The sequence below is a fragment of the Euprymna scolopes genome, chromosome 11 (genome assembly GCF_053919585.1).
Source record: "Euprymna scolopes isolate OS-2025 chromosome 11, ASM5391958v1, whole genome shotgun sequence".
Lineage (NCBI taxonomy): Eukaryota > Metazoa > Mollusca > Cephalopoda > Sepiida > Sepiolidae > Euprymna > Euprymna scolopes.
The window spans coordinates 78,167,069-78,183,567 of NC_136492.1; the positions used below are offsets into that span (position 1 = coordinate 78,167,069).

The 16,499-nt window shown below is 35.6% G+C and overlaps 2 protein-coding genes across 2 annotated transcripts in view; one reads left to right on the top strand and one right to left on the bottom strand.

Moving 5' to 3' along the window:
- LOC145288157 (uncharacterized) overlaps nt 1–7,794 on the bottom strand; it is a 50,767-nt gene extending 42,973 nt beyond the window's left edge. The window contains exon 1 of the mRNA XM_080136215.1: nt 7,302–7,794. Within this exon, the coding sequence (XP_079992341.1) occupies nt 7,302–7,794 (493 nt within the window). The remainder of the gene's footprint in view (nt 1–7,301) is intronic.
- Nucleotides 1–16,499, top strand: part of LOC145287925 (sodium/hydrogen exchanger 1-like) — a 137,188-nt gene that overhangs the window by 2,410 nt on the left and 118,279 nt on the right. Inside the window, exon 2 of the mRNA XM_080135877.1 lies at nt 15,463–15,911. Coding sequence (XP_079992003.1) covers nt 15,506–15,911 — 406 coding nt within the window. The 5' untranslated portion in view covers nt 15,463–15,505. The remainder of the gene's footprint in view (nt 1–15,462; nt 15,912–16,499) is intronic.

Genomic DNA, 16,499 nt, shown 5'->3' on the forward strand with positions numbered 1-16,499 from the left:
TATATATATATATATATATATATATATAAATTTGGGATTTAATTCAGCAAATTTGATTTGATTAAATTACAACAAATTGGACTTTAATTTTATAGTATTATAAAAGCTGTAATCTGAAAGTATTCCAAATTTTAGGCAATTTATATATATATATATATATATATATATATATATATATATATATATATAATTATAAAACTTTAATGACCTTGTAATGGGTGTTGTAACCCAATATCCGGTTTACAACTTCAGGTTGCGCATGCGTACATAAAGAAATAATTAATGCGACAATAAAACACGTTGTTTTACTGTGTACGTTTTCAGCGTCCCAATTGTTTTGGTTTTTTTTTTTTGTTTAAATTATCCAAATAAACAATTGTTATACTTTCTGCATTTTTTTACATCGTTCATTTCCGTATTACGTTTAAGTTATTTTAACGCAATTTTCTTACAAATAAATCTACTTTAACCTGTTGACAACCATAAGAGCATTTTACAACAGCGATTTACCCACGCCTTCATTTTTTTTTTTAATTTATGTTCCATTTTTTAATAAACCTTTCTTAAAAAAACATTCATACATTTTCTTCTACACTACCAACATAAATAAATAACCCCAAAAATGTTTTTTTTTGTTTGCGTTTCAAATAAATAATCAATGCAACAATAAACTGTATTGTTTTACTGTGTACGTTTTCAGCGTCCTAATTGTGTATTTTTTTCGCGTTTAAATTAGAAGATATATCAAAATTTGAATTTAACTTTAAGTATTATGCTATCTGTTCAGTGCACATTTACCTATAAGTATTGCAAACCACTTATAATTCAATGGCTGTAAGTTTTTTTCAAAAATAGACAGAACGACTCATAGAAATCTATCTATATTCTTTTTTCATTTTAATATACTTTCATAGAAATGTTTCTGTTATGTCACAAAAACTATTTTCTTTACGTCACAAGTGTCATGCTCATATATTAATTCCATAGCTAATATAACATACTGACCCAAGGGGTCATAAGTAGTCTAGTATATATATATAATCATCACTTCCGTTCAGTCTTGAGAAACCATGGATACTCCCTGCAAAGATGACTGTGCATATATTAGGTTGGTGCAAAAATAATGTCATTCTTTATATATAGTTGAACGTCAAAAATGACATTATTTTTGCACCAACTTACTAATTGTGAATGAATCCCAACCACACCTCTCCTGAATTGGCACTGCTTGATTCCAGTAGTAAAGAGGAATCCAGAACGACTGCTAAAATAAACAGAATGCACATATAGAACCTGGTCTTTCTAAATAATAACCTGCTTCTTTAGTATTCACTAAATTCAACATTGCTTAACTTCAGTGATCTAACAGAAACAGGTGCATCGAACGTATATATATATATATATATATATATATATATATATATATATATATATATATATATATATATATATATATATTTAAATAAAATAAATATTTGAATATTTAATAAATAAAAATATTTTTAAAAAATATGTCCTATGAAAAATGGAGTGACGCAAAACAAAACGGGGGGGGGGGGAGCTTCACCGCTTAAGAAGCAAAAATTAAATACAGTGTTTCAAAACTGTATATATCGCTAATATATATATATATATATATATATATATATATATATATATATATATATATATATAAAAGCAAGTAATTAATAAAACATGTTAAAAAACACTTTGAAAAAGAGTTAAAAACACATTTAATTTGAAAAGGAAACACTAAATAAGCGGATAGTCCTTAATCTGCGGAGTTTTGAAGAAATACTTTCCTTCTCATCAGAGAGTAGGATTTAGCAAAATGCAGGATCGGATTTTGCTTGCAAAAGTATTTGATGAAACTACAAGTAAGTCAAAGATCTTACACTTGATAACAAAAAGTGAAGCAGAGGGAATAGGGTGAAGAAAAAGGTGATTTCACGTTAATGGATAATGGTGAAGGGTAAAGTATCCAATAACGGTAAAATCCAAAAATGAAAATCCAAGAAAGTTAAATTTCCATTCACACAAATAAATTCCAAGGGAATCGCGTAATTGGAAGATGGTCCAAAATAATCCAAAAGGCAGAAATCCCATAAATAGGAACAAGGAAAAGAGGAAAGAATTCCAATAATATTATTAAAAGAAAGCTAAGATGTGCGTAAAAAAAGGGAAGTAATTTAAAACTCGTCTGCCGAGGCAAGGCGTAATTAATAAAATAAGTGAAGAAGAAGAAAATGAGAGAAGAAGATGAAAAAAAATTGAATGGTGATTGAATTAAATTTGAAATAGAAAATACAATGTCAAAATGACCCAGACAAGATGACGTTGAGAGGCACCAAAAATATAGAGCAAAAAAAGGGGTCAACGGAAATGTACAAGTTAAGAATTAAATTATCAGCAGGACTTATTAAAAGACACCAAATAAAATAAGAAGAAAAATAGGATACATACATACACATGTATATACACATATACATACATACATATGATGACATAAATTACACACACACACACAAACACATATATATATATATATATACATATATATATATACACACACAACAAACACACACACGTGCGCATACATATATATAAGTAAAAAGATGAATAAATAAATAAATAAAGAGTTATATTAAAAAAAATATTTAAAGAGGAGAGGATGGCCGGTATCTGCAAATTCCGGATAAAGCAAGTAAATATGTAAGTAAATGCATATAGTAAAATATAAGTAAATATACATCCAGGATATGAATGTGTAGGTAGATTGATATATTTGATAGATAGGGATATTTAAACACTAAAACGGAAATTGCAGATAAAAACCGGCCAAACAAAGAAGAAATGAAGAATTAAAATAAAGGATTATTAAGTTATCAAGTATTAAGAAAGTATGTAGAGAAAACGATAATGTTATAGAAAAATTATATATAGTTTAAAGGTTAAATTAATAGCTATGTAACCCTACCATAATTAAATTTGGACTTATGTTTACAGAAAGAGATCAGTTCGTGTTTAGAGTTTATTATATTGTTTCTTTGAGGGGAAGTAATTATAGTTATGGCTTCGGTTGTACAGAGGCGACATCACTTAGAGCCTGGAGTATAAGACTTAATTTTTTAGGATAGTCCATTTGATTGAGAAGGGGGGTATTGTTAGAATTAAGTTTTTTTAATTGAAGTGGTTAGAGAAGTTCCTTGGTTATTATTAGAATTATGGTTGTTAAAAGAAGAAATGTGGTTTGATATTCTTTTCTTAATTAATGTTGAAGTAGCGCCGATATATATATATATATATATATATATATATATATATATATATATATATATATATATATATATATATATATATGTACTTTATTAAAAGCTCGAGGTCTGAAATTAATATTAATTTGCTAATTTGTATAAGGGGAATAGTTTGAATTTTGTTCATTGTGTTCAACAAAGGGTGGGACAATGATTGTACGAGGACTGTTTTGGAGGGGATGATGAGTGTTGTTAGTGTTAGGATGGCTGTTAGGAGAAATATTATTATTCTCATTATTATTATTATTATTATTATTATTATTATCATTATCATTATTATTATTATTATTATTATTATTATTATTAGTGCTAGTTGTATGAGTGTAGATGGAGGGACTGCTCGAGTGATATATTGGATTAGTAACTATATCAGATGGAGGATGGGAAGAAGGATAACTTGAAGACAAAATATTAGTGTCTGTTATGGGAGGACTGCGTGGGAGCTCAGTAATTGTGCATGAATATATAACATCTTTATGGATGCAATCATTATTGAGTGGGCAAAGGTGTTTGTTATTACAATTACAGTTAATTTTGGGTTTAATTGGGAAAGGGATTTTTTGGGCTGATTTAATTTTTTTGTTATTAAACGTTAAGATTCTTTGTGCTAAAGTAGGCATAGTTGAATAAGAAATTCTTATTGAGTTTTTATTGAAAATAGAACTATATCTGTGTGGGTATTTGAAAGAGTTTTGTACAATGTTGAAGAATTCCTTGGGTATATTAGTTTTGACATTTACACTAAATGGAGGATTAAACCAAAGATTTTTCTTTCTCCTGATGCGACTAATATATATATATATATATATATATATATATATATATATATATATATATATATATATATATATATATAGAGAGAGAGAGAGAGAGAGAGAGAGAGAGTAAGAGTATAAAGATTAATAATTGTAAATTATGAATCAGTTTCAAAAGGATGAACAAACAAAATCAATGATTTTGATTTGGATTTTGTTTGATTAATAATTTACTCTTTATACTCAATATTAATATAGCTCTAGGATAAATATACCTATTGACCTTATTATATATCTACAGTATTATGAGCACTGTTCTTTAAAAGTATTAATACATTAAAATAAACTTTACTCTTTAGACTCCAGGTCTAATTCCCTCTATAAAATATAAAAGATGTGTGTGTGTGTGTGTGTGTGTGTGTGTGTGTGTGTGTGTACATACTAGCAGGCCATCTGGTATCGCCTGGTCGTAAAATATGCTTAAATATGATATTTTGATTGATGCAGATTTCGTATTTATTATTATATTATATTGGACCCAATATGTGTGTGTGGCATCCGTCAGTCGAAACGACTATGGATCAGCGCTGTATTAAGATGTTGCCTATTTGCATCCTTTTGTGTAACTGTAGAGACCAATTCTTGATTTGCATAGTCTGCCACACCCTTGACATACGAAGGTTGTTATGCAATTTGCCGCTTCGTCCGGTTGTTCCGCCTGTACACTCGTTCTTCTCCTAGCTCTCTTTGCAGCATTTTCAACATGGAGGGTCCTCTCGCTGATGATAATCCCCTGGCGTATCATTTTCCTCCAGGCAGTTCTGTCAGCTGCAGAGGCTTCCCATGTATTCCTGTCCACCGAGAGAGCCTTCATGTCACGCTTGCAGACATCCCTGTAGCGAAGATGGGGTCGCCCCCTCTTTCTTGAGCCTGAGGCAAGCTCGCCATAGAGAAGGTCTTTAGGGATGCACCCATCATCCATCCTGCGCACATGGCCCAGCCAGCGAAGACGTCGCTCACGCAGTAGGGAGTAAATGGATGGGATGCCCGCTCTCTGCAGAACATCAGTATTACTCACTCTGTCCTGCCATGTGATACCAAGTATCCTACGTATACACCTCATATGGAAGACCTGGAGTTTCCTCTCTTGTGTTGAGTATGTAGTCCAGGATTCACTCCATACAGTAGAACACTGAGGATGCACGCTCTGTAGACGGTCATCTTGGTGGAGGTGGTAAGGTGCCTGTTTTCCCAAACTCTTTTAGTTAGTTTAGAGAGGGTTGTAGATGCCTTTCCAATCCTTTTGTTTAGCTCCACGTCCAATGAGAGGGTGTCTGAAGTAGTGGAGCCTAGATATTGAAACTGGCGTACGACCTCTAGTGGTGTGCCTTGGATTGTGATGCTGGGTGGGGAGGCGGTTGCTTGTCCTATGACTTGAGTTTTCTTCTGGCTGATGGTGAGACCGAACAGGCTGCAAGCATTAGCAAACCTGTCCATCAGTCTTTGAAGACCATCTTCCTGATGCGATGCTATAGTTGCATCATCGGCAAACAGCATGTCTCTTATCCAAACTATCCTGGTCTTTGTCCTGGAGCGGAGTCTGGCGATGTTGAAGAGACCACCATCTGACCTGGAGTGCAAGCAGATACCATCCGTTGTGTTCTTGAAAGCATGCTTCAGGAGTAGGGAGAAGAAGATGCCGAAGAGTGTTGGGGCCAACACACAACCCTGTTTGACACCACTCCTCACCCCGAACTCAGCAGACATGCCACCGTTAAATTGCACAGTGCTCCTCATGCCATCATGAAAGGATCTTATGATGCTGAGGAGTTTTGGTGGGCATCCGATCAGTGGGAGAATTTTTAATAGTCCATCTCTGCTCACGAGATCGAATGCCTTGGTCAGGTCTATGAAGGCAACATACAGAGGCTGGTTTTGCTCTCTGCACTTCTCTTGCAGTTGGCGTAGGGAGAAGATCATATCGATTGTTGATCTCTCTGAACGAAAACCGCATTGAGATTCTGGGTAGATTCGGTCGGCAAGAACGTTTAGTCGCAGTAATACTATACGTGCGAATAGCTTGCCAACGAAACTCAACAGTGAGATACCGCGGTAGTTGTTGCAGTCACCGCGGTCCCCTTTGTGTTTGTAGAGAGTGATGATATTTGCGTCTCTCATGCCCTGAGGCACTGAGCCTTCTCTCCAACACTGTATCAGAAGACTATGGAGGGGCTCAAGCAGGCTAGCCTTTCCACTTTTTAAGACCTCTGCTGGAATATAGTCCTTTCCTGAGGCTTTTCCTGATGGCAGTCTGTCTATTGCCCAAGATAGTTCTTCTATGGAAGGCTCCTCATCGAGCTCATGCATCAGTGGTAGACGATCAATGGCATCCAGGGCGGACTGATGTACCATGTTTTCCCTGGAGTAAAGCTCGGAGTAGTGTTCAACCCATCTGTCTAGCTGTTTAACTTTGTCTAGTATGGGTTCACCCGATTTAGACTTCAGTGAAGCAGTTTTGTTAATTATGGATCCTGTAGCTCGCCTGATCCCGTTATACATATTTTTTATATTTCCTGTATCAGCTGCATGCTGGATAGACTTGGAGAGTTCCATCCAGTAGTTGTTTGCAGCTTCTCTTACAGCCTTTTGAACTGCCCTTTTGGAAAGCCTCAGTGCAGCCAGCGATGTAGGAGATGGGTTGGCCTTGTATGAGAGCAAGGACAAACGCTTTGCCTCAATCAGAGGGTTGAGGGTAGCAGAGTTGGCATCATACCAGTCATTGCGTTTGCTACCTGTCCTCCTCCCAAAGACTTTGAGAGCAGTAGAGTGGATGGCATTTTTCAGTGTTTCCCACTGTTCAGATGCAGTCCGGGTGTTATCTCCTTTGAAGGTGGAGGTTAACATCTCGTTGAATTTTGCATTGCGATCTGAGTATGTGGTCTTGCTAACATCAGTACGGGCAACACCCTCCTGTTAGGGTGGTAGAAATCTTTGGGTTGAAGTTTGACTCTACTGCATATTAGGGAATGATCTGTATCACAGTCAGCACTGTGGTAGGCTCTAGACATCAGAAAATGTTTGAGGTACCTTCGTCTAGTAATGATTAGATCGAGCTGGTGCCAACGCCCTGATCTGGGATGTCTCCAGGACACTCTGTGATGCGGTCTGGCAGCAAAGAATGTGTTGGTAATGCAGAGGTCATGGTAGGCACAGAGTTCTAGAAGGCGCTGACCGTTACCATTGCATTTGCCCACTCCAAAGTTACCAAGGCAGCTCGGCCATGCATCGTTGTCGCCACCCATAATAATTAGGTCTTCATTTTGTGGAAATGCCTTGATGGTGCTATCAAGCTGTGTGTAGAAGTGCTCCTTGATGTCGTCAGGCGCTGCGAGTGTTGGGGCGTACACACATAATAGATTAATTGTTCCATCTGTGGTGTTCAGTCGTAGTGAGATTAGGCACTCAGTAGCTGAATCAGAGAGTTGTACGTTCTGAAGCAGTGAGTTTCTGACTGCGAAACCAACACCGTGTTCCCGGACCTCCTCTTCCTGTTTTCCTTGCCAGAAGAAGGTATAGTCCGATTCCTTTAGGCATCCGGTGTCAGCTAAGCGTGTTTCTTGGAGTGCAGCGATGTCTACTTTGAGTCTCGATAGCTCGTTGTTGATGATGGCAGTTTTTCGAATATCGGAGATGTTGCGTATGTCGGTAGATAGGCCAGTCGTCATAGTACGAACATTCCAGCACCCTAGCCTGAGTGTTGGGTTCTTTGTGTTTCTTTTGGTTTTGTTTGGTGCAATGGTTACTGGCCACTTGTTGGAATCATCCTATACCCTACGCACCCAGTAGGGTAGGTGGCCAGTGGCGGGATAGCACCTTACTGACTGAGGGCTGCTCAGCTTTGTGGCGGGCGGTAGCTGTCCAATGAAATTAAATAACTTCTCCCACCGTTAGGACCGACCCCTGGCGCCCAGCTGTATGCCAATTGAGCTGTAGGCTTATAACCGGTAACTGTCGCTCCCCTGTTTAGTCCTATACAGATGCATAGCTGAAGTTTTCTCTCCAGGGCGCTGGCCAGGGCAGATCTGTGGAGAGACTGGGTTGCCCAATCGTCAGAATCCCCCTCTCGGTCTTGCTGGTGTTGCCCAGAGGAATGGAAGTACCAGTACGTCCAGCACCAGGTTGACTGCAGTAGCTACCAGAGCAAGGCTGAGTACAGCACTTGTCTGCCTGTGGGGCTACACTCCATATTTTCTGTTAGGGTTTACTCCCTTAGCCTTTATCGAACCAACGAATAACCACAAGGCAGTGGTACTATTTACCCATAGCTGGGGGCCTGTTCATGGGCATCAGGGCTTGTCCATACAACGATGGGCCTGGCATGCCGCATGTCTGGGGGCAGACCACCTCCGAGTCTCCTGTAGTTCTGCTTGAGTCCGCAAGGTACTCAATTTACATGTGTCGCCGCGGGGAGGCACTACATGGAGCTTTCCTATGGAGAGGCTATGTACTGGCAGGGAAGACTTACGCACTCTGCTTCCTTTTTGCCTAGGCTAGCCAGCGGTAGGGACTGGAAGAGGAAGGTGACAAGCACACAGTACCCCACACTTGACGCATCAATAGGCCCCCATAGGACCCAATATATAGTAATGATTTAAAAACTTTTAAAAAATAATGAATTATGCGCCACCACTGAGAATCGAAACTAAAACTTTTAGCTTATAATTTCTTTTTTTCTTTGACGTTAATGCCTAAGCTATGAAAACATGTCTGCTGCAAGGCTAAAATTAAAACATGAACCAATAGCTATTACGTTACGCATGCATATTCATAATGCCGTCATTCAACCGTCAGCTGGCAAATTGCATTTTTAAAATTTTCACATTTATGCACCGATTTCCTCCCGGCTAAAACCCAAATATAATGTTTCGCATGGGTTCGAATACCCTGTATACTAAGTTACATGTCTGTAGACCAAAAACTGACACAGGAATTTGATAGGCAAATTTTTTAAAACAAATATGTATACGCATACATCAATATGTATAGAAAGATGTTTGTTTTCACTATAACCTTTTTACGCAAATATTACGCAAGTATAAATCATGTAGAATATCTGCATGAATATAATTACACATAATAAGTTAACAAAAATTATCATCCCATAAAAAAACGAAAAACACTAATAGGTAATTAATTAAAATGAATGTTTAAAAGAATATGCAAATTAGCTAGATCTTTTGCAGATGAATGCGATTCCACGACCCATTTATAACAAAGTAGTAGTTTCTTTTTAAATAAATAGAAAGAAGGGGTTTTAATATGAATATCAATACACAAATTAAAAAAGCGAATTTATAAGAGTATATATATATATATATATATATATATATATATATATATATATACTAGCAAAGATACCCGCGCACAGCACGGGACTTTTCTGCACACTTAGGTACGCGATTTGTGGGCACCTTTCCAGTAAGTGGATGTTGTAAGAGGGAAGTAAATTTCAACTTGATGCTTGAATCTTATCTAACACATTGAATACTGAAAACATATCACACTCAGATCATATCAGTTTTTCATCATATCCTTTTGTAGAATTTTTCATTGAAGAGCCTCGTGGTAAACTACATTTCTGCTTCTTTGATTTGGAGCCAGAATGTAAAGTTTTTCTGAACTTCCTGTCCGGTTGATGCAGACGTAGAACATACCGTGACTGAAGCAGTCTGATGTCAGGTCTACGCCAATGGTTTTAAACGTCTGACCTTGACTTTTATTTATGCTCATTGCAAAACACACCTTCACAGAAAACATTTCTAGATAGTACAATTACAACAGCGCCCCAACATCCCCCCCTGGTCGCCGACGACAAAATATAAACAAAATGTTTTTTTGGGGGAGGGGGGTCAACGTGTGGGTGCTCATGTTAGGTTAAATTATCATAGAAAGGTGATCCCCCACTTTATTGAAACCAACATTTCTTCAAAAAATCCCAGGAGTTCATACCATGCAAACGGTAAATTTGCGACAGGTTTGATTATCAGATTTACTGCAGAAGAAAAAAATCGGTTTGCGTCAAAAAACGAAAATAAATGTCTTTTTTATCATAAAAATAATTATGTGTTAAATCATGAGAAAATGAAAGGAGGCCTGGGGTCATTTTTTTTTTACTTGTTTGGCTCTTTTTGGTGTTTTTTTAGTAAATGCACGGGCGGCCATCTTGCTTGCCAAACTGTAGTGATTACGTTGGATACTGAATCTCTTCAAATATGAATAATTATTCGTTTGCGCAAGAAATAAATGCAATATTCGTTCTCAGCATCCCCCAAAACCTAGAAAAGTCGACAATTCAAAGGTGAATTCCGAGGGGTCGGTAAACTAAAAAAAAATACCGATTTATGGTAATAATTATACCATAGCGATGTATATGATATCATATATGGTAAAAAAAAACTTATATTTTATATTAAATCTATATAATTATAAACCTCAAATGACCTTGTAATGGGTATTGTAACCCAACATCTGGTTTAAGACTTCCGGTTGCGTATGCGTACATAAACATAAACCCATAACAGCATAAACAAATAAACATAAATCGCTACTTTTGCAGAATTTGACCTGCGCACTAAAATATTAACGCTATTATTTAGAAATTATTATTTAACATGGGAAGGGTGGGGATGTTTTGCAACTATTCTGTATTACAACTATACTGTCACAATTTTCTTACAAATAAATCAACTTTAACCCGTTGACAACATAGTGTTTTACTGTGTACGTTTTCAGCGTCCCAATTGCTTTTTTTTTTCGCGTTTAAATTATCCAAATAAAAATTTTTTAATACTTTCTGCATTTTTTTTTTACATCGTTCATTTCCGTATTACATTTAAGTTATTTTAACGCAATTTTCTTACAAATAAATCTACATTAACCCGTTGACAACCATAAGAGCATTTTATAACGTATTGTTTTACTGTGTACGTTTTCAGCGTCCCAATTGCTTCTTTTTTTTGCGTTTAAATTAAAAGATATATCAAAATTTGAATTTAATTTTAAGTATCATGCTATCTGTTCAGTGTATATTTACCTATAAGTATGCCAAACAAACCACTCATAGTTCAATGGCTGTAATTTTATTTTTGTATCAAAAATAAGCAATTATAAACAGAATGGTTAATTACATCGGCGTAAAACTACTAAATATAGTGAGAAAAAAACGGATAACTCAACAATAACAAATAAAAACGGTTTGTACTCATGCAGAGAGTGATCCAGACGTAACTCAGCGCACGCCCGGCTTTCTCCGGAACATGACGTCAACAGCCGGAGTAATCCAAGCGTCGCCAAGAAAATTAAGCTGTCTGACGAAACATAAAACTGAACCAATGACAATGTAGCGCGATGGTTTTCAATGTGACGCGTGTGAGTTGAAAATTCAAAGCAGCAGACGACAATTTGGAAGAGGAAGAAAATAAAATAAATGTGTAAAAAAAAAGCACACCATTTCGTACTTTAACGTCAGAAAAAAAAACATGAATTTTACAGCCTTAAGTGAGCAGCTGGAAACACCAACTGGAGTCCTCGACTTTTGTCAAGAAAAAAAATTACTGGCACGGATGAAAACTTGTGCATCATGTGGACAAGGAAAGGTAAGCGATGGCTATGCCTGGAAGTGTCAGGCTACCACATGCCAAACCTTTAAATCATCTGGACTGGTACCCTTCTTTTTTTTTTTTTTGTCAATTCTAGGCCTACAATTGCCATGGTGGGCGTTTGATCGAGTAACACAGAAAGACCTCCAGCGCGAATGCAAAATACGATTTATGCACACACACACTCACCATTAATAAAACAATGGTCTGAGGAAACAACAACAATATCTGTTTTAATATGAACAAAAAAATAAAAAAAAATCTATCCCATCCTGTTTTGCTTCAATTTTTCTAGTTTTCAGATTTTTCCTTTAGATAAAAATAAATAAATAAATAAAAATAAAAAAATAACACCCCAAAAAACAAAGATATTTTTTTTTTCAATTTTTCTTAAAAAGAAAAAACTACAAAAAAAAAGTGTTTATTTGACTTACCTTTGAACCTTTTCTCAAACAAAAAAATCGGTCAATGTCAAGTTTCTTTGCAACTCCTCAAAAAACATTTTTAAAGGTTTTCGGTAGCGCTGAAAACGAATATAACATTTAAATTTGGGGCAGATAAGTAGTTTTCATGATATGAAGAAATTTTTTTCAAAAAGTGGAGGATCACTTTCCTATATAAAGTTAACGTAAAATGAGCACCCACCTTCTGGCCACCTAGTAATTTCTTCATATCAAAACAAATTTAACTGATATTCGTTTTCAGCCTCTTCGAAAACCGGCGCTGTTTTTTTTTTTTTTTTTACTAAGATTCATTCATTTTTTTCATCTCATAATTTAGGATGCTAATTATGCTGTCAGTAAGTTTACAAATTTACAAAAACATACTTTTTTTTTTTCATTATACAACAATTTGTATAGTTGTTAACAGGTGCTTCAGCAGTTAAATATTTCACAAAAATTCTGTTTACATTAGGGGGCTGTTAACATGGCTCTCCAGTGGATAATACCATTTCCCCAATAAAAAAAATTTACAATATTGAAGAATTGTGATACAGCAAAACAGTTTCTATTTATACTAATATATAAAAAAATAAATAAAAAAGGTGACCTATTACTAAGTTTAAGATTACAAGATCTATTCTGCGACATGTTAAATAGCATACAAATGCTATGAGAATAAAAATGCATAAAAGCTTAAGTACTTTAGGTACCAGAAAGGCAAATAGATAAGGAGGAGGAAACCTAGCCATACATATCTAAAAACCCAATATATAGTCTATAGAAGATTTGAGTAAAACTAAATGTAAAAATAAAAAGGAAGAATGCAGTTTAAATTTCCGGAAGAAAAGGAAAAAAAAAAGAAACTAACTTTAACCTATCGCAGACTACATAATCCACACCTACATAATCCAACTTCTAAAACGTTTATAATTACAAAAGAGAATTCATTTATACAAATAGAGGAGGAATATATATATATATATATATATATATATATATATATATATATATATAGAGAGAGAGAGAGAGAGAGAGAGAGAATAACAGTACAGTTATATTCCAAGAGCCAAATATTTATTTTTCATGGAAAACAGCTCCTCCAGCATGTTAAAATTTTGAAATTTTGGTACATTTTTTACAGATCCGTTTTGTTATGCAGAAAAAACCCCAGTTATTATTATGTCAATACTGTCTCTTTTCGGGCGTACACTTTTCAGAAAAAAACAGAAATTATTTGCTTAGATAGGAAACATGCATGATAATTTTATGCTGTAAGAAGAAAAAAGTTCATAGAAGACTCAATATCATGTGATTACTCCAGCAACCATCTTTGTTCATATCATATATATATATATATATATATATATATATATATATGATATGATATGATATGAACAAAGATGGTTGCTGGAGTAATCACATGATATTGAGTCTTCTATGAACTTTTTTCTTCTTACAGCATAAAATTATCATGCATGTTTCCTATCTAAGCAAATAATTTCTGTTTTTTCTGAAAAGTGTACGCCCGAAAAGAGACAGTATTGACATAATAATAACTGGGTTTTTTTCTGCATAACAAAACGGATCTGTAAAAAATGTACCAAAATTTCAAAATTTTAACATGCTGGAGGAGCTGTTTTCCATGAAAAATAAATATTTGGCTCTTGGAATATAACTGTACTATTATTCTCTCTCTCTCTCTCTCTCTCTCTCTCTCTCTATATATATATATATATATATATATATATATATATATATATATATAAATACCACACCTAATTGTTAAAATTTACAACAAAAAAATAAATAATGTGTCCATGTTACTCACCGTGTTGCTTAGAATATATATTCTAAAATTTGCAATGATCCATTCATTAGTTTAGGTGATTATTATTATTATATATATATTTGAAATTAACTGACCGGACACTATCAACACTTACTATTGGAGACAGAATGTCTGAGACCACATCACTCTGAAAAACACATTTAGTATCAGCAGATGTATAAATAACATTTCAAACTCCCATTTTAAAAAAAACCTTTCCAGGAAAATATCTGAAGAAAGCAAACCAAAGCTTGGTCCAATCCTGGGCTTCGGATGGCTGCTGGTCTAGCCACACTGAAGAATTGTGATACAGCAAAACAGTCTGTGGATGACTATATAAGCCACTCCCCTTCTCAGGTCAAGCCCTCTTAATAACTGATATCGCCTGCTACTGTTTTAGCATAATGCGAAACTTATAGCAGCCGACACTCGCTACATCACAAGCAGAAGCTAATTCTCACGATTCGAGATTTGAAATCCATTTCCTCCTGGCTTGTTCAATCCCAACCCAGCTCTCTATCACGTGACAGAGTGTATAAAAGGCGAAATCTGAAACTCTCAACCCTCTTTCAACCTGACCCTGCCTGGGAGCAGAGTTCGCCTGGTGCTTTGGCCCCAGGCAGAACGTAAGTACAAAAAGCTAGCTATGGCTCTCTTCAAACTTACATTTATTACCACGTGCTGTACCCTAACGAATATTCTTTGTCATGCTAAAGAACATACACCAACACACACACACACACACACACACACACACCTACTCTTTCTTACCATGAGACACTAACCCTTTTCCCTGTCTCTACTATCGGACGCACGCTCCTACATACATAAACACACTAAAGTCGTTGCCCTTTCTTTCTCCTTTAACCGGCTTCCTTTGTACCAACAGCTACTAACTATAAACACATGTAAACGGAACTGATCTATTCTCTACTTCAACCAGCCGGCATGATATTAATTCTATCTTTACACAAGAACACTTCAACCTACTAACCTGTTTCTCTCTTGTACTCTTCTACTAAACACCACTAACGAAAATGACAAATAAAGTTGTTTATTAATATAGAATGAAAAACCATTGCGTTGTCCCCATTTCTATAAACTCCTTCTGAATAAACAAATTGACCGCCACTCCCACAGTGCTCTATGTTTTCATAAAACATTGTTAGATGGTGCCTGTCCCAGTGGCCTGACTGATGGAGCTACTGAGTATCAACTGATGATTGTTAGTTCGATCCTGTGCTTTTGATGGATGCTAGCATAGCTACACTCACTGAAGAGCTGTGACACAGTGAAACAGTTTGTCTGTAGATGTCTATATATATATATATATATATATATATATATATATACCTAATCTCTTAGAGAGAGAGATATAGAAGTAGATCCATAAACCGATGTGGTAAGCAATAGTTTGCTTCGATTTATTTATTTATTTATTTTAAAAAACTTTTTATCTTTCAGTTGTTCCCACCGAAATCTGAACGGTTTGCTCGTTCTGTCCACCATGAATGCCTTTGATGCTCGCCATCATGAACGAATAAGAATCCTATCAACATGTCGAATGGCTGTACTGATTTTTTTTTTAGCTGTGATGACTCCTTTAAATTTCGCCGCCACAAATGGAAACAACGCATCCACGACCAATGAGATTGTGCAGTTAACAAGCCAGAAAAATGAAGACAGCTCAACAATAACCGAAAGTTACACTTCTCCAAACAACCAGGATTTGATGTCACATTTAAGATTCTCGTCCAAAGTTACTGTTCCAGAATCCCTTGTGACAACATCGACAACCCAAAATAAACCAACAACAGAGCCTCGTATTGACATCTTCAAGTCTCATTTTCATCACGTCGGCGTTCTGCTCTACATTGCCATTACCACATTCATTTCTGCTTTACTTGTTCTTGGTAAGTTTTCTCAGTGTGTCTCCATTGAATTCGCTTTATATAAAACATCATTTTATAAATTCCGGGCCAAACTAATGAAACAACAACTTTTAGGTAAATTTCGACTTTATTTAATTAATTGGAATTCATTATTGAGATGAGTAATTTGTATTATTTATTCCTTTATTTATGTTTGCCACCTGACGAAGGCCAAAGGAATAGTTGACCGAAACGTTATGAAACAACAGCTAAAAGATGAGGATAATAGTCCGCAATAAATAAATTAATAATTCGACTTTAGTCATCAACATAGTTCTCTTCTAGGGTGATATATTAAGTCCAACTAGCAACCCCCTCTCTTTCCCAGGAGCATTCTTTTGAGGTATGCAAACAACCAGTAATTGTTGTAGTCATATATATGTAGAATATATGGGCAAATAGCTCCACTGTCTTCTGGATGTCTTGGTAAAAGCAAAGGCTGAGGGAGTAAATCCTGCAACTGCAGTGACTCCAACAATATTGGCTTGCCTTTCTGTTGGAGATAATGCTCGGGAGAAAATTAAGCTGTATAAGATTGGCTTGCCTTTCTGTTGGACTTTGTCTGCAATG